Genomic DNA, 27,796 nt, shown 5'->3' with positions numbered 1-27,796 from the left:
TGATGGGTGTAAGAACATTTGTAAGTTGGGAAGGAGGAGGCGGTAACCGGTGAACATTCAAATAAAACTGTAATAATTAAATAAACAAAACAGTGCGACAGTAGTCCACAAGTGTTCTCACGAGACTGATGCCCCCCTGGCAACTCACTCCAGCCCACCGCCCTCACGAACGACTGTCTCGCACAAACAAAATAAAACCCAGGCCTGGTCCTCTCTCGTCCTTCAATGTCGTACTCCTCCCATTATCCGTCCGGAGCTCTTCCGTGGGACTCGAGACCGGTAAGTGGTACAGGTGTCTCTCATTCTCATTAACTTCACCGGCTTCGCTCCGTTCCCATGGCTCTCGGACCTGCCCCACTCGTCACAGTGGGTTTTTGTTACATGTGAGCCAAAACCATCACAATTAAAAGAAGACAAGATGTAAACTACTTCAGTCTGTGTGCATTGAATTTATTTAATACCCGAGTTTCACAATTTGAGTTGAATTACTAGAAAAAATAAACTTTCACACATCATTCTAATTGATTGAGATGCACCTGTATATAAAAGTTAGGGGGCTTTTATTTGTAATTCCACATCGAACAGTCCTGAAATGACACAACTGACACTGTGGCAAGGTGTACTCTCAATCTGATGTGGAACTGGGCTGTGCAAATCTAGAACTTTATTTTTATACATTTTTTCAAATAGAGATGCATCAACTTGTTTATGAGATTTGGGAGGCTCTTATTTTGTAATAAAAAATCAGGCAGTCCTGAACCGATGCAGCTGACATTGTGGCAAGGTGTACTCTCAATCTGAGGTGAAAGTGGTCTGTGCAATCGATAACTTTTATTTTTATAGATTTTTTAATGTATAGAGGCAGCATCTTGTTTATGAGATTTGGAAGGCTCTTATTTTGTAATTACACATCAGACTGTCCTGAAACTATGCAGCTGACATTGTGGAAAGGTGTACTCTCAATCTGAGGTGAAAGTGGCCTATGCAATCTATAACCTTTTTTAATATATATTTTTGAAAGTAGAGATGCAGCATCTTATTTATGAGATTTGGGAGGCTCTTATTTTGTAATTCCACATCAGACTGTCCTGAAACGATGAAGCTGACATTGTGGCAAGGTGTACTCTCAATCTGAGGTGAAAGCGGTCTGTGCAATCTATAACTTTTATTTTTATAGATTTTTTAATGTTTAGATGCAGCATCTTGTTTATGAGATTTGGGAGGACCTTATTTTGTAATTCCACATCAGACTGTCCTGAAACGATGAAGCTGACATTGTGGAAAGGTGTACTCTCAATCTGAGGTGAAAGTGGCCTGTGCAATCTATAACTTTTTTTTAAATATATTTTTGAAAGTAGAGATGCAGGAGGTAATTTATGAGATTTGGCAGGCTCTCATTTTGTAATTACACATCAGACTGTCCTGAAACTATGCAGCTGACATTGTGGAAAGGTGTACTCTCAATCTGAGGTGAAAGTGGCCTATGCAATCTATAACCTTTTTTAATATATATTTTTGAAAGTAGAGATGCAGCATCTTATTTATGAGATTTGGGAGGCTCTTATTTTGTAATTCCACATCAGACTGTTCTGAAACGATGCAGCTGAGATTGTGGCAAGGTGCACTCTCAATCTGAGGTGAAAGTGGTCTGTTCAATCTATAACTTTTATTTTTATAGATTTTTGAAAGTAGAGATGCAGCAGCTTGTTTATGAGATTTGGGAGGCTCTTATTTTGTAATTACACATCAGACTGTCCTGAAACTATGCAGCTGACATTGTGGAAAGGTGTACTCTCAATCTGAGGTGAAAGTGGCCTATGCAATCTATAACCTTTTATAATATATATTTTTGAAAGTAGAGATGCAGCATCTTATTTATGAGATTTGGGAGGCTCTTATTTTGTAATTCCACGTCAGACTGTCCTGAAACGATGCAGCTGAGATTGTGGCAAGGTGTACTCTCAATCTGAGGTGAAAATGGTCTGTGCAATCTATAACTTTTATTTTTGTAGATTTTTGAAAGTAGAGATGCAGCAGCTTGTTTATGAGATTTGGGAGGCTCTTATTTTGTAATTCCACATCAGACTATCTTGAAACGATGCAGCTGACATTGTGGCAAGATGTGCTCTCAATTTGAGGTGAAAGTGGTCTGTGCAATCTATAACTTTTATTTTTATAGATTTTTGAAAGTAGACGCAGCAGCATGCAGCTGACTCTGTACTTTCTGTCTGAGGTGGAACCAGTCTGTGCAATCTAGAACTTATATTTTTTTAGCTTTTCGAATGTAGAGATGCAGCAAGCATATATTATTGTTCTTATTTTGTAATACGAGTATTAGAGGGTTTTTATTTTGGTATTCAGCATCAGACAGTAACGGAAAACAGACAGTGGGGGGAAAAAAGTAGCATTCGCTGGAAGAGCACTGCATTCAGATCAGTTTTCTGACGGTTTTACCGTAATACACAGTTTATACGCGACCCCAGAAATAACGTGGCAGCTAGATTGACCGTGCTTTTCTACTTGGCGGCTGGCTTGACCGCAGTAATATTTGCAAGCCTCCAAGTTTGATAGCAAATCTACGCATGATTCCACGGTAAACCAGAGATATCAAAGTTGTTTTCCAGATGCTACCTTTCAGTTTTCACCTCAGCAACCTCGGTTTTGCATATTCTAAGATATCTACATATTCTGTCTGCTACATTCCCAGTGTTAGCAAATGTATTTGCAAGCCTCCAAGCATAGAAGTCACATTTTAAATCCTACCTGTTGCCTTTCACCATCCACTTATTTAGCTTCTGTCGCATCCCTTGACATGCCATCTCCTTTTCCCTCTTTCTTTTTCTATTTTTAGCCCCCGATAGGTTTTTTGTTTTATCCACCTTTTTCGAGTTTCAACGACAACGTTACAGCTGCTCACTCAGCGCTCACGGCGCCTCGCCCACTCGCGATATTACCCTTCTATGTCTAAATTCTATGATGGAAGATTATGAGGGCATTAGCGCCTGTTAGTCCTCTAAAATTAATATATATATTTTATATATAAATTTTAATATAAATATATATATAACTTTTCTTATAAAAAAAAAAAAAATTAACCATCGCTTTGGTGCCCCACCATACCCACTTTTTGCACCACTGGATGAGGGGATAGAGATAAGGTAGGATGGCAGCAGCTGAGTGGAAATAGCCAGAATGCAAGCCGAGTGAAAGAGATTGTAGTGGAAATAATGCTGCGATAACCAACACTGTACTGATGAAGAAATAGTCAAAAGAAGAATGAAAAGACAAAAGCAAACAAACAGCCAAATAAAAAAAAAAAAAGAGTTTAAAAGACACACTTAAGGCAATTAAAATTAGCTTAAAGAAGTGAACAGGAAGAGAAACACTAAGAGAGATGGATAGAAAATGAGGAAGGAGAAGCAAGAGAGAGACAGGAAAGGGAAGGAAGAGGTCCACTGAGAGCTCTGAAGAGCCCACCTTATACCTCGTAACATACTCTGGAGAGTCTTACCTTGCAGTTGGGGCTGGACTTCTTGAAGACTCTGTCATGAGAGGAAAGAGAGAACGCCATTAAAACCGATGTCTTTAGCAGCATGCACATTTCCATATGAAATGAAGCTCCATAGGGGTTTTCAGAAAGACCAGGGCAATGCAATGCCACATCTAGTAAATCAGAAAGGCTTTGTATTCAGAATGAAGCTTGTGTGAATGTGTGGAATGTGTCAGCCAATAACATTATCGGGAACTAATACACAGTTTGAACTAAAAAAAAAAAAAAAAAAAAATTCAGCAATGTTTTATAAAGGGAAGAAATAAAAAAAAATTATGATAAAAACATAAACCTAGAAATTATCCAAAGATAAAATAAAAAATAAAGAAATAAAAATAAAAACTATTAACTAATTTGAAATGGAAAATTAAACAATTATTATAATTCTGATTATAAGCCCTGAATGAAAGTGACATGATGGGGGATTAAAAAAACTAAAATAAAATCACTTTCATGGGCAGTAAGAAATATTCTCAGATCACCTGCCATTAGCAGTTGCATTAAGATCCCGTATCCATCATTATAAGGCTTAAAGACATAGGAAATATGAAAACCAGTGAGCACCTGTGGTTAACCAATGTAATTAGTCAAATATTATCTGTGCTTACATTGGCAAACATACAAAGTCTCATAAAGAATGAGCCTCATTTTTCCCTGAGACCGAGAGACGGAAGATGAGAGGAGGGACAGAGAGGGCAGAAGCATGACAAAGAAAGAAATGATGAAAAACTGACAAACCAAAGAGGCTGCAAACAGAAAGAAGCTAGACAAAAGGAAAGGAAAGAGACTCAGGCGGAGATGGACAAAGGAAGAATGGGATAAACGCAGCTGCCCAGCTAAAGGCAGAGCAAAAGAGAATGAACAAGAGAGTTCGAGAGCTCACAAAAGAGACTGCTGGTGTCAGTGACTCATCTGAATGTGGGAAAATATGAAATAGACAGAGACAGAACATGAAAGAGTGGCTAAAACATAAAGGGAAGACAAAAAGAGTATGAAGAGAAGGCAAATAAAAAGCAATATAGGGTTAAATTAATAGTCTGTCATTATTTACCAGAGGTGGGTAGAGTACCCAAAAACTGTACTCAAGTAAAAGTAAAAGTACTTCTAGAAATATCTACTCAAGTAAAAGTAAAAGTACTAGTCTTGAATAGTTACTTGAGTAAGAGTAAAAGAGTATCGGATAAAAAAATCTACTCAAGTAGTTAGTTACTAGTTACTTTGGGTCATATATACTGAGCCTATTTTTATTTAGATATATAGATAAAATGTATGTAATGTATGTGTGCGTGTATAAAAGTATATATTTCATCAGCCTTTAATCCAATTTATGTAATTTATTTTAAAACCCTGTCTGTTTACTTCAGTAACAGATATAGGTGTCATGCCATAACATATTTTTAATACGACTGACTTTATATTAAATGTGAATTTAACATTGAAAGTTAATGTGATATCAATATTGCTACTAATCTTTCATTGTTCAGAAAGAGAGCAAATAACATTTACATTATTAAAGATCATTTTCACTGACAGTCTAGATTTCAATCACTCTCAGAAACTCCCATTAAAATCACTGAAACTGTTAACACTGTGAAATCAATATCTTAATTAAAGATTGGTTCACACATCTGCACTTTGTTGTTTCTGACGAGAGAATTCGCCAGAAAGAGCTATTCAGTCATTGAGCGAGTGAAGGAAGCACCGGCATTTCAGCGATGACTCATCTGAACGCCTCTGATTGGCCAATGCTTTAATAAGCTCAAAGGAATCATGTGTGATTTGTTATAATGCGCAGCACTGTATAAACGCATCTATCTCTGGCTCAGCGCCAGCAAGCGATCACAGATCTGAATTTAGCAGCTGATGATGATATGAATTGCTGAACGTACTCACGCCGGTGTGAATGTATTAAAATTAATAAAATCTTAATAGGCTATTTTTTGTCTTTTGGAAGCTGCATTCAAATTGACTCCCCTCTGTTATAAGCCACACACGTACAACAAACTAATGTCACAGTGGTATCATGTACTGTAATCGAATGTAGCCCAAGTTATTACCTGTTAAACAGTAGACAGCACACGCGGTGTTCATCTAATAAGGATCTCCATCGCTAGCAAATAATAGCCTTTGCAGATTTGCTTTCAATTCAGTGCAGTTCCATAGTCCCATTTTCAACGCTGCTGATGTTAAACGTTACAACTCCGAGTGAATCACTTCAGACGCTCAGCGCGTGCGGCAGGGAACTGAACGACTCATTCAAACTGATTCATGAACCAATTCACTCGTTTGCCAATTGGTTTGATCAAGCCTTTGAACAGAATTGACTCAAAAGAATGAATCATTCGCGAATGGGCATCGCTCATTTCCCAGTGAAAAGTAGACGGCGCGTTTGGAATAAACTGAAGCATTTATAACATTTATTGCATTAAGATAAAGTAACGAGAGGAGCGTCGCCCACAGTAACGAAGTAAAAGTACAGATTTTTCCCCCAAAATTTACTCAAGTAAGAGTATAAAGTACCCATCTTTAAATATACTCCGAAAAGTATTAGTTACCCCAAAAAATTACTCAAGTAAATGTAACGAGGTAAATGTAACTCGTTACCACCCACCTCTGTTATTTACTCAAGTCGTACCAAAACCTATATCACTTTCTTTAGTAGAACATGTAATTAACACATCAATAAAGAAATATATAACTATCACAATAATACAACTGTAAAATAAAATATTTATGAATAATAATAATAAAACAAAATATTAAAAACCTCTCGTTAACAACAGATTTGTTAAATGATATTATATATATGACAAATATATTACGCCGGAAGATTGTGCAATGCTGTCAAAACCTACAGTATCCATGCATGTGATAAACAGATTTAAAATGTACTTGAAAATGCTGATTTTTTTCCCCCTCTATTTTATACAATTCACATGGGTCATGCTTCAGGTTAAAACAGAAAAACGTGTACACGGAAATATCACGATCTTGAGAGTAATAAAGGATGGAAAGGTTATAGCCACTGTTATTGCATAAATAACAAAACTAAGCAAACACATGTGGAAAGTGAGGTTTTGTATTGCTCAATGCATCTCTTGTTATTTGAAATACTGCAGAGGTTATCATCCCCAGCCCTCAAATATTTCATGCAAAACAACTGCAAACTTATCCGACCTGTTACTTTCCATAAAAAATATAGTGTACTTTTATTAATACTGAGAAAAATAAATGCTGAAAAATCAGGAAAAGGGATGAGAGAAAGCTCACTCTCAGCAGGAGCTGACAACACACCCGGTCAGGAGCGGCCGAACCTTCATGAAGCACAGGAAGATGGAAACCAAACACACCCTCTGACCGCTCAAAACAATACACCGTTTATTATATGTGTCCACTTCACACTCCACAAGCTCAATGAGGAGTGAGCTTGAGTGAAATCTGAAATCTGGGGGTGTCCGTAATGATGTCAGAAGGACAGCATATGAGAGGAAATAGTCTCACCCTGCTCTGAGAGGAGCGGTGTCCCAGAGCACCATCTGTTTCCAATGACGGAGAAATAACAGCATGTGCTTTCTCCCTTTTTATTCATTTCCCTTCTTTTTTTTTTTTTTTTTTTTTTTAAAAGAGTCATGCTCCCTCTCTTGCTTTCTGAATCACCATCCCTCACTTCATTATGTCATCTATGCATCCCACTCCAAACCTCTTTAAACAGCCTTTTCTCCAAGGGGTCATCAGAGTTTAACTGCATAGCATAGTCCCGCTGGCCGCTGACGGGAGATGCTGTAACTACGTCATTAAGGAGACAAAAGCATCTTTTTTCCACTGACAGTCATTCAGTAGTAGATGCGTCCTAAATACATATGATTTTTTTTTTTACTAGCAAAACGAATTAAAAAAATATATATCATGGTCCCCAAATCGTTCATCATGGTCATTAAAAGTGGACTTAAAAAATAAACCTACAATGCATAGTTCAGTGTGATGAATTAAAATGGGCTTGCTGATACATAGCTTTTTCTATACTGATTGACTTCCTTGTTTTCTTTTTGTAACTACTAACTTTACTGAAACATTGCGTCTTCTCACAAAAAGAGTTCAGAGAGCTGCTTTGAACTGATAGCAATCGCATCAAATCACACGCATTTGCATTAGGGCTGATTAAGACAAAAATCCTAATTGTCTATTATTTCCTTGAAATTGTAATTGTGATTATAAATTACGAATATCACAATTTACATTGAGTGATGTTAATACCACTGTTTGATGCAACTGCATGCCGTATTGTTATATGAAAATTAACTAGCTGAAAACCTTTTAGTGCTTTTCTATAGTATTAAGCCTCAAATGTCAACTATACATCGGATTGGTTTCTGCTTTAAATTATAAAAAGGTAAATATATGAATGGTATTATAAGGTTATACTAAAACTAAAATAATGGTAAAAACCCTTATAGATGCAATAGGAGATCTTGCTAACATTAGCCTGATAGCACTGAAAGCGAATGTCCTACCCTCCCTGCAATCGCCCGCCAAAGCCACGCCCCCAAATGCATTTATGTTCACACACCAGAATTCCAGAGACAACATTACTACAGTAGGCTACATCAGCAGTTCCCAATTCCAGTCCATGTTCCGAAGTGAAGTAAACCCTTGCTCAGGGAGTAGAGAGCAATGAACACGGTGTAGGGATCGATTGGAACACAGTTAATTCATGTAGCTCGAGTTGGAAATTGGGAACCGCTGGGCTACATCATGTGTCATTAACCAGCGAGAAAACTACAATAAAGTACAAAAAAGTACTACAATACCAGGAAGGAAAACCGGGTTGTTGATGTTTGTCTGCCATTTTAGCTCTGTCTGCACAGCGTGCGTGAATGCGCTAATGCACAGAGGTATGCATCTACATATGTTGACAGGCAGGTAGGTAGCTATTCAAAACACTTTTAACCACTTAACTTAATGATTGCTATCGGGATGTGAAGAGACTTTCAACCAGTATAACAAAAAAAATTCTGAAGACAATCACCTATTGTACCTTTAAGATAACATGTACAAAGAAAAAAATGCATCTTAAGCATGCAGAATAACATAAGTGGACTTTAAACGATTATTTGCCGCTTTGAACAAATTCGTAATTGTGACATCCATAATTGTAATTGCAATTAGAAATTTGATTACTTGTGCAGCCCTAATTAGCATTCTGAACTGGAAGTGGCATGCGGTCATTACCTCTCCACACAGGACCACACAGACAAGTCACTCAAAGTGTGTCAGTAAACACACACACACACACACACACACACACACACACACACACACACACACACACACACACACACACACACACACACACACACAATGTTCAAGCCACTTGAACATTCACAAGTGCCACAAATGTCTGTGAAGAGGAATATTATGAGCAAGACTTGTAGAGCTCCTGCCTTGGTCTGGCACTGATAGGCTTTTTCTCTCTCTCTCCGTGTGTGTGTGTGTGTGTGTGTGTGCGTGTGTGCGCGTTAGAGAGAGAGAGAGAGAGCGAGAGAGCGAGAGAGAGCAGGAGAGAGATGGATGGACACTGTTGACCCTATCCTTTTCAGTCAAGAACCCCAGCTCAAATCAGACTCAAAGAACATCAAACAATACGCCTGTAGGTGCCAAACACGCACACAAACTTGTGAAGTTCTGTAATGACAAGTACAAATGAATGTCTGCTCCTGGGATGCCACATTTATCAAAATAACACAAAGATCCAAATTCACCCACAATGCTCGCATGGGGACTTTCTCATTCAGCTCACTGACACAAGTGCAAATCTATTAGCCTGTATGCCAGTAACACATAGTGAGCTTCTCAACTACAGAGTGCATCTCATAATAGATTAAAACAAAAGGGCTCCGAAGTTGCATTTCTGGTTGTGATATATGTGTTTGCGAGTCGTTTGACATCTGTTAACATTCTACAGTTAGTCTGGTGAACTGCATGCCTTTCAGAAGTTTAGGGTCAGGAAATTAATACTTTTATTCAGCAAGGATAAATTAAATTGATGACAATTTATGAAAAGTGACAGTAAACATATTAAACGTTTCAAAAGACTATTTCAAATAAATGATTTTGATGATTCCTATTCAACAAAGAAGTTTAAACAAAGCAGCACAACTAATCAACATATTAGAATGATTTCTGAAGCACGTGAGACTGAATACTTGTGGCTGCTGCAAATTCAGCCTCGCCGCTTGCTCTTCAGTCAAGTAGTCCTTCAGAGAGAAATCACAATGAAAAGATGAAAAAGTCGAGTTGTTTTCAGGGCAACAGCGAGGGGAATCCGTTCAGCTCATTTTGTGCTCTGTGGTTAATAAAGGCCTTCTCAGTGAGAACTAGAGCTTTGATCCATGAGTTTTATTATTCAACAAATAATCAAAATCAAAGTTTTGATAATTACTGAAAATGCTACAAAGTTTTTACTCAATTATGAATGTTTTTTCTTCATTTAATTCGCTATTTAGCGAATATAAGGATTTTAAATGAACTGATTATACATTGTATATGTCCATGTCTCAAATGTTAGAGTAGGTCTGTAGAACAAGAAATATTTTATACCTAAATTGTAACTATACGTATTGAATTTATAAAACCTCATTTCTCTGTCTCAATCTAATAACTAATTTCATTTTTTTCTTTCCTATATCGACCTCATCAAGCGCAAACCCTCCTCTCCTTTACTCTCGAGTGATGAAAGTTTAAAGCAGCTTTACAGTCAGCACCTGACCAGTGCTCTCTAATGAATAGATCTTATTAATACTGCATAACCTGTAAACAGGTCTGGGGCAGCTGCCAAAGCCACATGCATCAAACACATTCACACCTCCGTCTGTGTTTCTATATGCAACCACAGGCTTTATATAGAAGCTCAAAAGCACTCATAAACCACATCAGATCCAGACAGTTCTTCATCACATAGAACAGAAAACGGGGCCCGCAGCACAAGGGGTTAATTGAAAGGAGCCCATACGAAAGCCACAATCCGGCTTTTTATCCACTTTAATCACCAGTTAAGCTGCACACTTACCTAAATATGCTGCATTCAGTTACCATAGCAGCCCGATGAGCTTTCTTGAGTTGCCAAGACAACAGAATGAGACATAAAGTTCAAGACGCCACACACAAAGTACAGAGCATGCATTTGTTAAAAAAAGAAAAAAAGACAGTGACCGCAAATTGGAGAGAAAGAACATTAGGCAGTGTGAATGGGGAGAGAAAAACTGGCTTATTATGTGCTTGCAAAAAATAACTATCACACACACGTATATAAATACATATGCATTTACATATACTTATATTGATATGTGTATCTTTATGCATATACATATACACACTACCATTCTGAAGTCTGGGGTCAGTAAGATTTATGTATTTATTTAAGAAATTACTATTTTTATTTAGGATGCATTAAATTCATCCAAAGTGATAGTAAATGCATTTATAATAAGCTGTTAGTTTCAAATAAATACTGTTCTTGTGAACTTTCTATTCATCATAGAATCGTAATAAAAAATTTAAATGCAACTTTTTCAACATTACCAATAATAAATCAAGTAGAAAAGTTTTAAGCAGCAACAAATCAGCGTATAAGAATGATTTCTGAAGGATCATGTGACACTGAAGACTAATATATATGACTAATATAATAAATAAATAAAAATTCATATTTTTATCATTTACTATAATTTTGATCAAATAAATACAGCCTGGGTTAACCATAACTGCCAAAATACCACAGTTAATACTATAAAACTATAGTAGCATGGTAGCCACCTCTGTCCAAAAAAGAAACAATTTTTTAAAGAAAAAGATTTATCTCAACGTTTAATGGTTGCCACGTGTCAGGCTGAATATTTACCTTCAAGCAAATATATGAATATATATATAAAACACACACTGCTCATCACATCACTTTATTTTCTGAAATCCTGATGGATGATTCTGCTGGTCCCATCCTAGTTACTGGCAGCCATTTACGAACACATCAAAGAAACATACACAAATATGCACAAGTCTACGTATCTCCGCTCTGCAGGAATGCAAATATTAGTGATAGAACACAAATTTACTTACTCTCACACAGGGGCAGTGAATAGTTCCTGTACCCTCATTCAAATGTAAAATGTAAAAGACATATCCTTTGAACTGACCTAATGCTACAACAAAGGGTGTTTTATTTAAAACACCCTTTTTTATATATATTTATAAGTACAAACACTTAAAGTGGAGACCTGTGCTCACTCTGATCTTTTAATCTGTTCTGTTACTTTTCCTTTTCTCTCCTCAAATCTCTTCAATTCACCCTCAGCCAATCAGAGGCCAAGATGGATGCTGACAGAATCACATCGATGACATCATTCCAAAAAAGGACCCAAGCCCCTACAGATCTGACAACAGAGCCTGTTACAGAGGGGACACATACACAGAGGAGACAAGCCCGACCAGGCACCTTCAAGGACTGTGAGCAGAGTGTGAAATGAACAGACTGTATTTTATCATCTCTTTCTTTGTTATTTGATTGTACGGCCGAACGCTAAAACAGTTTTATATCGAATTGGAGTTTTATTTTTATTATTTATTTAGTTCATCAAATAAGATCATTAACAACGAAAAAATAAAAAGTGAAAAATAAATTGAGGGAGTCAATAAATAAATACACAATAGTGAGGTCATGTGACAATGTTAGATTCTACTGTTTAATGCGTACCATTTAGCACATTGAAAAAACAGCAATTAGCAATTTAACATTTTTTTTAAGAACAGTTTGAAATAAAAATAGTGCATTTGTTGAAATGAAAAGTGATTTAAGTTCCTAATCTGAGTGAACTGTTAATTGATTCATATTATTTCTGAGTTGCAATGCAAGCCCTCTATAATAGTTCTCAATATTAAACTGCAATAAAAGAAAGTATTAAAAAAAAAGACACTTCACCTTACATAACAGTGCCTGCTTTGACTAATGCTGTAATTGTAAGCTAGTAAATAATGAAGTGTCCAGTGTAATCAGGATGCCACAGGCTATAAACACTGCAGGGCTGGTTGCTGTTTATGAACAAGATTATGGATACGTTTAAAGAATTTTGTTGTGCAAATCCAAGGCAAGATCTGAGAACTGTGTGCGTTTCCCACATTACTGGCTGTCAATTTTCTGTACGGCCAGAGGCTAAACCCAAGACTTAATACCAAATCACCCACTGAATTCTGCCTATTGTTTCGGCAGATTACAGCATGCGTCATTGTCAAGGATTGTGCGTTTGTCCAGCGCAGTGACCGGCTAGACACACACTCACCAATAAACATTAACACAAACATAGGTGATTAACTCACATGATGTACATCAGGACATTTAGATCAGACTGGTATTTCAATATGGGTCACGACCCACAACAGTCTAATTCAATAGGAATGTCCAGATCTCAAACATAGCACTGTTCAGGACCCCATCCTTTGAAACACTGAATAAATTCATAAAGGCAAAATGGCTAAAAACTACACATCAAAAATGCAATGAGACAAAAGTAGGAAGTGCTAAATTGCACGACCGTGTTCTCTGTTCCTGTTTTTAGTCTATTTATGTGCTTTCATAAACCACTTCATGGCTAGGATAAATCAGCTTACGGGTGTTTTTAAACACGGTTTCTGAACATTTAGTCTCTCAGGTGCTACTCAAAGTTATTATGGAAGCTCCATCAGGCCATAAAAACACTAAAGTGAGAAATCAGGGTGCCAGAGAAGCTGACAGCACAGGACACTGGTAATTGCTGACTGAGAAAGATCTACTTCAGCTTTCAGGATCAGAAATGGCTCATGCGTCACAGACTGCGTGTGCGGTAGTGCTTGTGCTCGTGTATGACATTGAGCCAAAAAGGCAACGTCCACAGACTTCCTCTATGTGAAGCATCTGAAGGAGAAGAAAAACAAACAGAAGAATGGAATGAAGACACAGGGTGAGAAAGAAAAAGACAACAGCTCCATCAGCATTTGCCTGAGAAAGTATCTGGACTAGTGCAAGTACAAGGCCAGTAATAGAGAATAAGCTATTAATAAATAAATGATTGGATGGAGGTCATCATTAAACTATAAATGGCTCATAATATACAGCCTGTCAAATGTCAGATAACTGCGGAACAGACTGTTATATGCAAACACGTATATATTAATAAGGCCTACAGAACTACATCTCTTGGTTGTACGTTGCATCATTCAATCATGCAATTCACAGAATACAGAATAATCTCATTTGCAAATACATAAGTATAAATGAACCTTCTTCCTTTCCTGACAGTCTAAACGCCATAATTTATCTCCTCATTACAAATACAAATCAACAAACATCAAGTTGAAACATCATTCTTGTCAACCAGGAGGAACCCCTAAAAACAAAGCTGCAGGAAACAGAACAATTATGGAAATGATAACACTGGAAAAATGACATACGATTCTTTAATCTTTCGAATGATTAACATTCCTTGGCACCCTGATAAAAATAAAAATAAAAATAAAGACTTACATGTTATATTTTAAATAGTGAACTTTAAGGGATAGTTCACCCAAAAATAAAAATTTGATGTTTATCTGCTTACCCCCAGGGCATCTAAGATGTAGGTGACTTTCTTCTGTAGAACACAAACAGAGATTTTTAGCTCAAACCGTTGCAGTCTCTCAGTCTTATAATGCAAGTGGATGGGAATAACAGCTAAAACATACAAATAAAAAAAAAACTAAAAAAACAAAACAAAACCAAATTAAACCCTGCGGCTCATGACGATACATTGATGTGTAAAGACACAAAATGATCAGTCTGTTCAAGAAACTGAACAGTATTTATAGAGTTTTTTTTACCTCCTATTCACACAATATCGGAAGTGTTTGAACTGTCCTGAGTGCATTCTCAAGCAGGTGTGTGAGATCGCAGACTTATAAGTGCATTACCATCACCCATCTCCCAACTAGACCATTGACACTCCTAACTGAGATCGTAGATAGAGTGTTAATGGTCCATTTGAGAGATAGGTGATGGTAATGCACTTATAAGTCTGCGATTCACTGTAAAAGAAGAAGAAGGAAGAATAAGAATAAGAAGGAAGAAGGAAGAAGAAGAAGGAAGAATAAGCCGCCGCTTCACGTGCCTGCTTGAGAATGCACTCAGGAGAATTCTAACACTTCGGACACTGCGTGAATCAAAGTTAATATACAATATCAGTACTGTTCAGTTTCTTGCACGGACCGATGGTTTTGTGTCTTTACACACCAATGTATCTTCACGAGCTGCGGGGTTTATTTTGGTTTTGTCTGTGTATGTTTTTTTTTGTATGTTTTAGACATGATTCCCATTCACATCAGTTAAAAGTCTGAGAGACTGCGACGGTTTGTGTTAAAAATCTCTGTTTGTGTTCTACTGAAGAAACAAAGTCACCTACATCTTGGATGCCCTGTGGGTAAGCAGATAAACATAGAAAACTTTTTTTTTAATTGTAATAATATTTCATAGTATTACCATTTTTAATTTTAATCAAATAAATGTAGCCTTGGTGAGCATAAGAGACTTTTCTCAAAAAAAGAACAAAATATGTGAAATTGTATGCATTATGCACCCACTCACACTACACAAACTAGTGTGCTAATGTTACATTCTTGTTGTTGTGCCATGTTAGCCTCATTTCATGTTTAATTCAGGAGAGTTCAGTTACTAACTTGAATCAAAATGCATAAACTGATACTGAATGAAATCCATGAGCAAAATGATATTGTATTCATCACACTTCAGCAGTTGACCAACTCTAATCTTTTGAGATGCCACAGTCCATCAACCGTGAAATGGATGGTGTAACTTTGGCAGTAGAAATAAAGAAGCTCATAAAGTGATTGAAAATGAGTGAGTAGGGAAATCATAGTGGTGCATCTAAAAAAAATGTATTGTTTTCTCTCAGGATATCTTTATAGTCACCACAATCGAAAAAACTGAGAACATTGGAAACAGACGACAAGATATTTAACTTGCTTTTATGCTCTCTTATTTTATGAGTCTTGAGAAATGAAGGTCTGAAAAACAATGCTAAGAAGGCGCTGTCTCATGCATCACACCACAACTTTTATGAAAGATAACACACTTCATCAGCACAATCTCACATGAAGGTTAACAGTCGTACCCAACGAACATAACTCTGCTAAAACACTGGAAATTTTCATCTTGTGAACTGCAAGGTCCAAAATTAGCTTGCCATACATACCATTTGCAGGTTAATACATGTAGAAAAACATCCAGCCATGCACACACACACACACACCAAAAAAAGAGATTCTCGATACTGGAGCTCCCTTAAACAGAGTGCCCCACTCCTGGTGAGAGTATATAAGGGGGAAGTATATTAGAGCTAAAAAGTTGATCATATAACATGTCAGCTAATCAAAGCGCTCCATTCTGTTCCCATATCATTTTGAGGAAGAACTTTAGCAGAATCATCACATATATCCTAATCCTGGTTTCCTCTCTTTCCAGCCCGAAGAAACCTGACCCTCTTCCATGTGAACTCTATAGGTACGATCATCATAAATAGTTTAATTTGTCAGGAAATGAGAGAATAATAAACCCACCTTTCCAATTAAATCATATTACATGTAGTCACATAAAAAAGCATGTAAATAAGTAAATAAAGGAATGAGGATAATGTTTCAATAAAAAAAGGGAATAATTTGAGTTGAAACTTTTTAAACCTTTTCTAATATAGCTTTAATAAAAAAAAACACAATTAAAAGAAGACTTCAAACAAACACGGTTGGGGACTTTTACGTTAAAATGAAGGAACTGTATGATAGTGATTAACGGTAGACTTGAATATTAAACAGCTCAGCAAAAAAGTGCAGAGGAATCTGAAATATGAGGGGGAAGAGAATTGCAAAAACACTATTAGGAAAGAAAAACGTAAAAAAAAAAAAAAGAGTTGAAGACAAAAGGACAGCGCATGAGCGAGAGAGGAAGGAGGAGAGGAGTGGAGTCAGAGCCTTTGCCTAATCATGTGGTGGTCACACTTCCTTTATTCAGCCTGCACATTTCCTGTTCTTATTGTGTAGGTGTGAGAAAGCATCAAGGGTTTGAGATATGGGTTGCACATAGACATATATACACATGCAGTATGTTCTGCAAAAGCATCAGAATAGAGACAGACAGACAGACAGAGAGACAGAGCCTTCATTTTGAAGGACAGAGCACTCACGGAGACTGTCAAAGGTTCAAGCAACAGGATGAGAAAAAAAGAAAGAAAGAAACACAAAGGAACTTCCTTTAACTTGCACATTCAGCTGTTAAAATCTTTTTCACATCACTAACATCAATTCATTTTTGTGGTGTTCATATAATATCCACCCATAAGAGCGAGCGGGTGTGGCCATTTATAACAAATGTTCAATGCTTCCAGTGTCATTCACTTCCAGTTATTTTTAATGTACAAAAAACAGTCCGTTATGCCACTATATATTGCAAACTGGAGGCTTGAGTTGGAGGCTTATTACAAGTTTGTTATAGATTTATTTTCAATCGCTGAACACTTCAGAGTTTCACTCTCCATTAAGCGATCTGTCAATCAATTCATCCCAATGGATGCGCAGCACACCTGTATTTGGCATAACGTAAACTCTAGTGTGAAGGCGCATGACTCGCCATCGCTTTGCTGAGAGCACGGTGTTTCTCACACATGCAACGAGAGAGAGAGAGAGAGAGAGAGAGAGAGAGAGAGGGTCTTACATAACACACTGAATCAACACGCTACTAAAGTGTTCCCTTTTCTTTTTCTATTTTATCTACCAGGGTAACCGAGACTTTGTCACAGCACTCACATATTATTGCCCTTTTGTTGGCTTTGATTGCTTCTATTCTCCTCATTTGTAAGTTGCTTTGGATAAAAGCCTCTGCTAAATGATTAAATGTAAATGTACTTCAGTCATGCAAAATGAGGAGGATATTTAGTATGCAAAGTACAGAACCAGGCCCAGAAGAGGATAATGCAAGGATAACATTTATAAGATTATAAAATTACAGTCCAGCTATTAGCCAGACACCATTTATTCCTGCGATGTCCAAAATCAGCTTGCCACACCTGCCAGGGGGAATTAATTTCCTTTTCATATTTCTGCCAAACAACACAAGTCATTTAAGGGGTAATGTAAGTAATATATTTTAGTACATAATGATATAAAATGGAAAAATCAATCTTGCTCTTATATTACCTTCATCATTACTAGACTTGCTTTAAAGCACTTGGATGTCCTTGATTTTATTTGCTCAAGTCACTTGCATCCTGCATATCGGTTAATAGTTTCCACAAATACATCAGACATTTTAGTTTGAAAATGGCCTCTACCACTAAAAACAAAACAAACAGGAAGTGGACTCTATTAGTTAGTGCAAGGTGACACTGAATCAGCAAGCTGCTGTCTGCGGGTCTCAGCTTCCTCAGTTCCACGTCTGGCTTGTACAATGATTTATAAGTGTCAGTAAAAAACAAAACTGTCATGAGTTATGAGAACACAATTTAACAAATTTCACGTAATAAAGTCATTCTGTATCATCCTGAAGCTTCCCTCTCAGAAACACACTCCGTAACAACATCAGGGTAACGCGAAGGTCTTGTCCTAACACATGTACTGACAGATTCAGATTATTTTATTTAATGCCATGTCAGCACTCAAAACTATTTCCATGGCAAAAATACAATTACAAAAATACAAATATCATATAAATACAATAAAAAAAAAATATTAATAAACACAGCAAGTCATATTATATAAGATTTTTTTAAAATTAACACATGATAAAAAATCCAAAACCTTTTCAGGCATAATCTCATTAAATATGTCCTTAAGTGAAGTAACTTCATAAAAGAGCATTCTCACATGTACCGACATGAATAACGCGCACAGACACACACACACACACGCGCAAACTCCAGGGAAATATCCAAATGATCATAGTTCATAAAATTCTTAATGAAACAGCAAAACTGTTGGGAAAGATGCATGTACATAAACACACACACACACACAAGCAATGTGAGTGTATAGATGAGAAAGGTACGGGTCATGCATTCGCTGCCTTCCTGAACATGCGATCCTGAACATGCGACACGTGTGATCCTGTTGCCTGCTGACTCTGTGTGTGTGTTTGCATGCTTTTCTAGCTCAAGATAGGACAAGGAAAACAGCAAAACTTGCAAATATGGTATGAAAAACATTTCACACCCTTTTGTATGGAAATATATTCCTAAAGCCAGTGTAAGCCATGCTACTTTCAGGAAAAGCCTGTCCCAAACCTTGTATTCCTTATCATTTTGTCCTGGGCCCATAAATTAAAGCAACATCCCTGCCTGTGAGGAGGGGAGTACTTCTACTATTACTGTTCATCTCAATCAAATCACGCATACACAAAAAATGAAGATTTAGACACAACATCACACTCTGGCCCTTGATGCTGCTTGTCTAAAGAAATGAAAGCTCTGTCATTATTTACTTACTACTCTCAAGTTGTTCCAGACTTGCAGAAGTTTCTTTCTGCTGTTGAACAATATGCAGCCTTTATTAAATATACAACCCGAATTCCGGAAAAGTTGGGACGTTTTTTGAATTTTAATAAAATGAAAACTAAAGGAATTTCAAATCACATGAGCCAATATTTTATTCACAATAGAACATAGATAACGTAGCAAATGTTTAAACTGAGAAATTTTACACTTTTATCCACTTAATTAGCTCATTTAAAATTTAATGCCTGCTACAGGTCTCAAAAAAGTTGGCACGGGGGCAACAAATGGCTAAAAAAGCAAGCAGTTTTGAAAAGATTCAGCTGGGAGAACATCTAGTGATTAATTAAGCTAATTGATATCAGGTCTGTAACATGATTAGCTATAAAAGCTTTGTCTTAGAGAAGCAGAAAAAACTACACAAGGTTTGAAACGCACTGCGGTCAGATGTATTAATAACCTTCACAGCATACATCTCAAATAAAAGTTTGATTTAATTTGAAGAAATTACATTATTGTGCACAATAATGATATTATTATTGTTTTTATCAGTGTTTAATTTATACAGTTCTGAGGTACAGCATCTTGACAAAGCATTAAATAAAGCAATGTTTTGTTGTAAATGTATTGTTATATTTTCAAATAGTTTTGCAATAACGCCAAGCCCTATATTATATTATATAAATAAATATTATAACGAAAGTGATGAAATTATGACACATTAAAATGTTGTTATTATTATTAACAGCAACAAGATTTTTGTTATTATTATAATTATAAACAATAATGCATATTATTATTTCATTATTATCATCATCATTATTATTATTATTGCTGCATTCAGAGATTTAAGTGCATTATGTGTGGAAAGTGGAAATAACCCTAACCCTAAATCATTATAAAACATCCTATATTATACAGTAATCATTAATAATCATACTAATATAACTAAAAATCACAAATTAATTGGAAAAAAAATGTCCCTGGTTTTCCATATGGCAGTAAAAGTAACGCTGTCCGATTCCCTATATAGTACTTTATATTCCTGATGACCCATCTGATTTTGATAATAACTTTCTAACGATTTATAAATTAAAACAAGTGATCAGAATCATTTCCTTGTCCTAAAGACAAGAATCAGGAAATGCTTAACAAAGCCCTAATAAGCTCATCAATACTGCAAACAAATCCTCCCACATGACAAACAAGTAGACACTCACATCCCATGGCATGTGTGCAGTAAAAACAAGAAATGTAAGTGAACATGCAAATGTCTGAAATGCAAAATAGAAATTCAAGACCAAACCATGGGAGTGGATCCAGCAGTGAGAAAAACAGACACAGTAATGGATGGAGATAGTAAACGTGTGTGTGTGTGTGTGTGTGTGTGTGTGTGTGTGTGTGAGAGAGACTTAATCAATCTCTCTGTTGTCTTAGGATGGAGCCAAGGGAAGTACCAAGGATGTCTGGTTAGAATCACCTGTCAGGCGTTTACACACGCGGACAATTTACAGGATACTATGCTAACCGAGTGACGTCGCAGAGCAAGGAATTACAGCCTATTGTAAAGAGCTCGTCCCTCTTACTTTCAACAGCACACATCTAGAGCAAAGTAAAAGTTATTTGGAAAAAGATATAGAGGTCAAGTACGAGCAATTTCCTAATTAAAACAGCAATATAATGAAGGGGGGAAAAAAAACGGAACCCAGCTGCAGATCGCTAATTTTTCCACTGCTGAGGTGCTCGGAGTGTAAATGTTATTTTTCTAGACCACTTCCCATGACTATAGAAAAAAAAATGCAATTCAGCTATCTTTAGAGAAAGTCAGACTGTTTATATCATTATATGTGCTTGCTAAGACAAGAAACACTATTAGTACTCCTCGTGCCTCGTTCAAACCCCTAACCACATGGATGATAGTGCAAATTCTGCAGCTAATGACGTAAAAGTATAATATTATTTTAATTAAGTACGTTTTACAAGTATAGAACTGCAATTTACTGGCACGATGATAAAAAATAATTTGACGTTCTTTGGCTTTTACATTTTTAATTGCTCCTAATGCCTGAAAAATAGCACAGACACTGGAAACTCTTTAGTGTGCATGTGTCAACCACCTGAGTTTGAGCACATTATCAAATGGGAGTATACTTTGAAAGGCTTTGAGTTGTGCTATCCTCTTCAGGTAAGCGTTTGCCTCAAAACTGAGGTATACTCTTTACATTGAAGGAGGGATATGCACTGTATCTAGTAGAGAGCAAAATATTTTTTGATTTCAGCCAGTATGCATTAAGCAACCACCCAGAACACCCTAGTAACTGTATAGCAACTTGTTAAAATGATTAAAAACTTTCTGGAAACCACCCAAAACATCCTGCATCGTGGCAGCGAGTACATATTTTCATCATAAAATGTAAAATGTAGTGTAAGCTTTAGATTTTGCAAGAGTGGCCATATTCGGCACATATAAGCCCACAACATACAGGTCCTTCTCAAAAAATTAGCATATTGGCGCTGCACACGTGGCGACTTGCAACAGGTGTTTGCAGTTGAGTGTAATTGTGTTCATGAGTGTTGGAGTAGTGTTGGAGTACTTCTCTTGGTTTGTTTGCAGTTCTTTTATTTTTCTACTTTTTAATACAATACAATTCAATTACAATTTAATATTGTTCCGTGATGTCTCGAAGGAAGATGGGGATATCATTGCTGGTTTTAATACTTTTATTCCACTCTGCTGCTGGAACATTTCCGAACCGGATTCAATACACCCGAGATCGTCTCCTTGAACTAAACACAGGCAGCTTGATGTCGAGGCAACTTGCAAATTCCCCCCTGTTTAAGGACATTATGGCTTACAATAATTGCCAGCTTTTTAGTCCTGGAGAAGATGGCAGGACCAGAAGAAAGACACGTAAAAGAGGCAAAAAAGGCAGCGTGCGACAGCGCGTGAGAATCCTAACAAGGAAGAGACGTCTGCCTCTACCTTCAATAGTCCTGGCAAATGTTCAATCACTGAAAAACAAGGTGGATGAACTGCAAGCACGAGTATCTCACACACGGGAGTTCAGAGATGCGTGTGTTTTAGCCTTCACTGAGACGTGGCTGACGGCCGCAGACATGGATCCTACGACCGACATTGATGGATTCGGGGTACCAATACGTCTTGATCATGACCCATGTACGACTGGGAAGCGGCAGGGAGGTGGAGTATGTTTTTATATTAACCCAAGATGGTGTAATAATGTGACTGTTCGGGAGAAAATTTGCCTACCGGACATTGAGCTATTGACAATTTCGGTGAGACCATATTATTTGCCAAGGGAATTTCCTCAAGTGTTTTTGTCGGTTGTGTATATTCACCCTAAGGCTAACTTTAAAAACGCAAATGAGGTATTGTTCTCTGTGTTGCAAAGACTTCAGTCCATCTCACCTGATGCCCCATGTCTTGTAATGGGTGATTTTAACCGCAGTAACTGCAGCAAAACATTTAGCCATTTTCATCAGTACATCACTTGTCACACTCGAGGAAATAAGACTCTTGACTTATGTTATGGATCCATACGAGGAGCGTACAGATCCGTTGCTGAGTCCCCTCTGGGCTCCTCTGACCACAGCGTGGTGCACCTGTTTCCAACATATAAGACTGTGCTGCGAAGGAGAGGCACAGAATCACGGACAGTCCAGGTATGGAATGAGGATGGTATATTGGCCCTACAAGGATGTTTTGAGTGCACGGACTGGTCTGTTTTTCATGCACCATCTGACAATATTAATGAGTTGACTGATGTGGTGGCGAGTTATATCTCATACTGTGTCGATAATGTGATTGATACCAAGGTTATCACCAGGCATTCAAATAATAAGCCTTGGTTTAATAATGAACTGAAAAATCTTCTTAAGAAGAAAAGTGTTGTTTTTAAAAGTGGTGATAAAGTTGCTTATTCTGCTATTAGGAAGGAAGTAAGAGCTGCTATTGCAAAGGCAAAACATAATTATAAAGAAAAAATAGAACAAAAATATTTAAATGCTGATCAAAGGGCGGTGTGGGACGGAATGAAACTAATGACAAGTATACAGGGAAGTAGAACTACGATATCCTTAAATGGGTATACATCTAATGCGTGTTTAGCGAATGAACTTAATAAATTTTATCTAAGATTCGATGTGGATGATGATAATGTGAAGTATGACTTTGGGCAAAGCAATAGGCCTACTGTATTTAGTATCGATGCTCCTACGGTGGCTAGGTTTTTTAAAAGGATAAAAGTAAATAAAAGCCCTGGACCAGATAATATTAGTGGTAAGGTGTTGAGTGTATGTAGTTCACAGCTAAGTGGCATATTCACAGAGATTTTTAATATGTCAGTTAGAACTCAAATTGTACCACAAATCTGGAAACATGCCATAGTTGTTCCTGTAGCGAAATGTAGGAGTCCGAAGGTTTTAAATGATTTTAGACCGGTAGCCCTTACCTCACTAGTGATGAAAACATTTGAAAAATTGTGAGAATGGAGATATTGAAGTATGTAGAAGATAATTTGGATCCTCTCCAGTTTGCGTACAGAGTAGGGAGGGGGGTTGAGGATGCCATAACCACTCTTGTACACTTAGTAGCCCAAAATCTGGAGACCCCAAAAACAAGGGCACGGCTAGCTTTTATTGATTTCTCATCTGCATTCAACACAATCAAGCCACATGTATTAGCTGAAAAATTAGTTCGATTATTTAACCTTGATCTTAATCTAGTAGGATGGATCGTGAATTTTTTATCAAATAGAACCCAGTGTGTGAGAGTCAACAGTCTGCTTTCTTCCAAATTATGTTCTTCTATTGGCTCGCCTCAAGGGTGTGTTCTTTCCCCTCTTCTTTTTATTTTGTATACTAATGATTGTAGGAGCACATTTGACAATAGGTATGTGTTAAAGTTCGCGGATGATACTGTTATTGTGAGTCTTCTTGTAAATGAGGAGACATCTCATGGCCCAGTGGTGGAGGACTTTGTCTCTTGGTGTGCAAAATGTAACCTAAATCTAAATATATCAAAGACCAAAGACATGATCATATATTTTGGAAAATCTGCCATTTCAGTCTCTCCTACTGTAATAAATGGAAGAGATATTGAGTTTGTGGATGAATATCGTTATCTGGGTACAGTTATTGATAATAAATTAAATTTTAATGCTAACACAGATGCCATTTGTAAAAAGGTTCAGCAGCGTATGTTTTTCTTGAGAAAAATGAACTCTTTTAAAGTATGCTCAGTGTTAATGACACTGTTTTATCGGAGTTTTATTGAATCCGTAATTTCTTATTGTGACATTATATGGTTTGATTGTATCAGTCTGTCCAACAGAAACAGAATAATCAAACTGATAAAGACTGCTTCAAAAGTGATTGGAGTGTTTATTATGTGAGTGTTTGCTATGTGAGTGTTTTTTGTGATGTGCAGCACCAGTGCAAAACCAATTTCCCAAGGGATAAATAAACTCGAACTGAACTGAACTGAGAATTGTGATAAAATTTCATATATTTTAGATTCATTGCACACCAACTGAAATATTTCAGGTCTTTTATTGTTTTAATACTGATGATTTTGGCATACAGCTCATGAAAACCCAAAATTCCTATCTCAAAAAATTAGCATATCATGAAAAGGTTCTCTAAACGAGCTATTAACCTAATCATCTGAATCAACTAATTAACTCTAAACACCTGCAAAAGATTCCTGAGGCTTTTACAAACTCCCAGCCTGGTTCATTACTCAAAACCGCAATCATGGGTAAGACTGCCGACCTGACTACTGTCCAGAAGGCCATCATTGACACCCTCAAGCGAGAGGGTAAGACACAGAAAGAAATTTCTGAACGAATAGGCTGTTCCCAGAGTGCTGTATCAAGGCACCTCAGTGGGAAGTCTGTGGGAAGGAAAAAGTGTGGCAAAAAACGCTGCACAACGAGAAGAGGTGACCGGACCCTGAGGAAGATTGTGGAGAAGGACCGATTCCAGACCTTGGGGGACCTGCGGAAGCAGTGGACTGAGTCTGGAGTAGAAACATCCAGAGCCACCGTGCACAGGCGTGTGCAGGAAATGGGCTACAGGTGCCGCATTCCCCAGGTCAAGCCACTTTTGAACCAGAAACAGCGGCACTGGACTGTTGCTCAGTGGTCCAAAGTACTTTTTTCGGATGAAAGCAAATTTTGCATGTCATTCGGAAATCAAGGTGCCAGAGTCTCGAGGAAGACTGGGGAGAAGGAAATGCCAAAATGCCTGAAGTCCAGTGTCAAGGACCCACAGTCAGTGATGGTCTGGGGTGCCATGTCAGCTGCTGGTGTTGGTCCACTGTGTTTTATCAACGGCAGGGTCAATGCAGCTAGCTATCAGGAGATTTTGGAGCATTTCATGCTTCCATCTGCTGAAAAGCTTTATGGAGATGAAGATTTAGTTTTTCAGCACGACCTGGCACCTGCTCACAGTGCCAAAACCACTGGTAAATGGTTTACTGACCATGGCATTACTGTGCTCAATTGGCCTGCCAACTCTCCTGACCTGAACCCCATAGAGAATCTGTGGGATATTGTGAAGAGAAAGTTGAGAGACACAAGACCCAACACTCTGGATGAGCTTAAGGCTGCTATCGAAGCATCCTGGGCCTCCATAACACCTCAGCAGTGTCACAGGATGATTGCCTCCATGCCACGCCGCATTGAAGCAGTCATTTCTGCAAAAGGATCCCGACCAAGTTTTGAGTGCATAACTGAACATAATTATTTGAAGGTTGACTTTTTTTGTATTAAAAACACTTTTCTTTTATTGGTCGGATGAAATATGCTAATTTTTTGAGAATTTTGGGTTTTCATGAGCTGTATGCCAAAATCATCAGTATTAAAACAACACAAGACCTGAAATATTTCAGTTGGTGTGCAATGAATCTTAAATATATGAAAGTTTAATTTTTATCATTACATTATGGAAAATAATGAACTTTATCACAATATGCTAATTTTTTGAGAAGGACCTGTATTTGAAAATGAAACTGGTGGAGCGGAACATCATTCATCTGGGACAAAATCTCTGTCCACAAACTAGACAATATTAGAGGAACCGGGTGCCTTTTAATCCATCAGGGCAAACAGGTTCAAAATAGTCTCCAGTTAACTGCCCTTGCAGCCTAAAATGAGATAATGGAGCCATCAGCTGATGAATTAGAGGTGTGTATGTGTGTGAGAGATAAACACACACACACACACATCAAACCTGGGTGGCAACAGCAGTGTTGTGTGTCATTACCGAAAGCACCCTTTCCATCTAGGTCAATGAGACTCAAGGGACAGTTCATCCAAAAATGAATTATCTATCATTATTTACTTGCCCTCATATCGTTCCAAACCTGTATGACTTCCTTTCTTCTCTGAGCGAATGCTACATTTTTGTCTGAACAATGAATGTCATTGGTTTGAATCACTGCACGGGCAAAATACATTCTTCAAAATAGTCCCACAGGTTTGAAATTATTTGTGTGAGTAAATAATGGCATTGTTTATTTTTGATGAACCATCTATCTCTAAAAAAAAAGGGGGGGTTTCTGTGCATTAACCCTTATTCAACACAAATAACATTAAGACTAATAAGTTTTTGATTTAAATAAAGCAATAACTGATTTAGGGCTGTAGCTATCGAATATTTTAGTAATCGAGTATTCTACCAAAAATTCCATCGATTAATCGAATAATCGAATAAAATGTGTTTTTGCTTAATTAAAGTGCAATATTAATTATGCAAGAGAAAATAAGACTCCTGGGTCTCTTAAAATGAACAACTAAGTTTCCTTTTTTAGATTTTTTTTTTAAATGCATTGAATGCAATGCATACATCAAAAATAAACATTTAATTATTACCCATTGTTTCTCTGTCTGTACTTGTACTGTGAGCAATGACAATAAAGTTGACAGATGAATTAAGTGCATTTAAGCCCTCAAATCAAAACACTGCTGACTCCTTGCAGTATGTGATTTCAGACTCAGCGCTTGTGTCTCCTTCCGCTTTGTGGGTGACATAAACGCGTTGTGTCACAAAAAAAAAAAAATAATTGCGAGAACCTGACGTGAGATTTAAAATAAATTAAAAGAGGCTTCGAGGCAGAGGAATTTGCCTCGATCATTTTTTGTAATCGAGTTACTCGAGGAATCATTTCAGCCCTAAACTGATGTCATAAAAATCACAAGTACGTTTGAATTTAAAGGTCAGAATCTGTAGCTCACATGAATAAAATAAAAAATAAAATAAAAATCACAAACATGAAACTTGGAAATTAAATAATTGTATATATACATATACATTCATGTGTAATATATATATTAGGGGTGCTCCGATCACGATCAGCCGATCGTTAATGCGCATCTCGTCAGTAAAGCCGGTTCGCTAATCAGCGGTAAATTCCCTCAGGTGCGTGGTTTCACATTGAGCAGCTGTTACTACACAGAGCCGTTGTTAAATGAGAAGATGCGCAAATAAACGCTGAAAATGAACGTGGATTTGCGCATCTTCTCAGTTAACAACGGCTCTGTGTAGTAACAGCTGCTCAATGTGAAATCACGCATCTGATGGAATTTTCCGCTGATTAGAGAACCGGCTTTACTGACTAGATGCGCATAACGATCGGCCGATTGTGATCGGAGCACCTCTAATATATATAGAC

General features: G+C 37.2%; 1 protein-coding gene across 1 annotated transcript in view; it reads right to left on the bottom strand.

Annotated features, from left to right (window-relative positions):
• Window positions 1-27,796, bottom strand: part of LOC132104086 (arrestin red cell) — a 45,329-nt gene that overhangs the window by 12,931 nt on the left and 4,602 nt on the right. The window contains exon 2 of the mRNA XM_059509305.1: window positions 3,512-3,542. Within this exon, the coding sequence (XP_059365288.1) occupies window positions 3,512-3,542 (31 nt within the window). The remainder of the gene's footprint in view (window positions 1-3,511; window positions 3,543-27,796) is intronic.

The sequence above is a fragment of the Carassius carassius genome, chromosome 2, assembly GCF_963082965.1.
Source record: "Carassius carassius chromosome 2, fCarCar2.1, whole genome shotgun sequence".
Lineage (NCBI taxonomy): Eukaryota > Metazoa > Chordata > Actinopteri > Cypriniformes > Cyprinidae > Carassius > Carassius carassius.
Note: the sequence above shows the minus strand (reverse complement) of the source record. Positions and strands in the feature narration are given on the sequence as shown.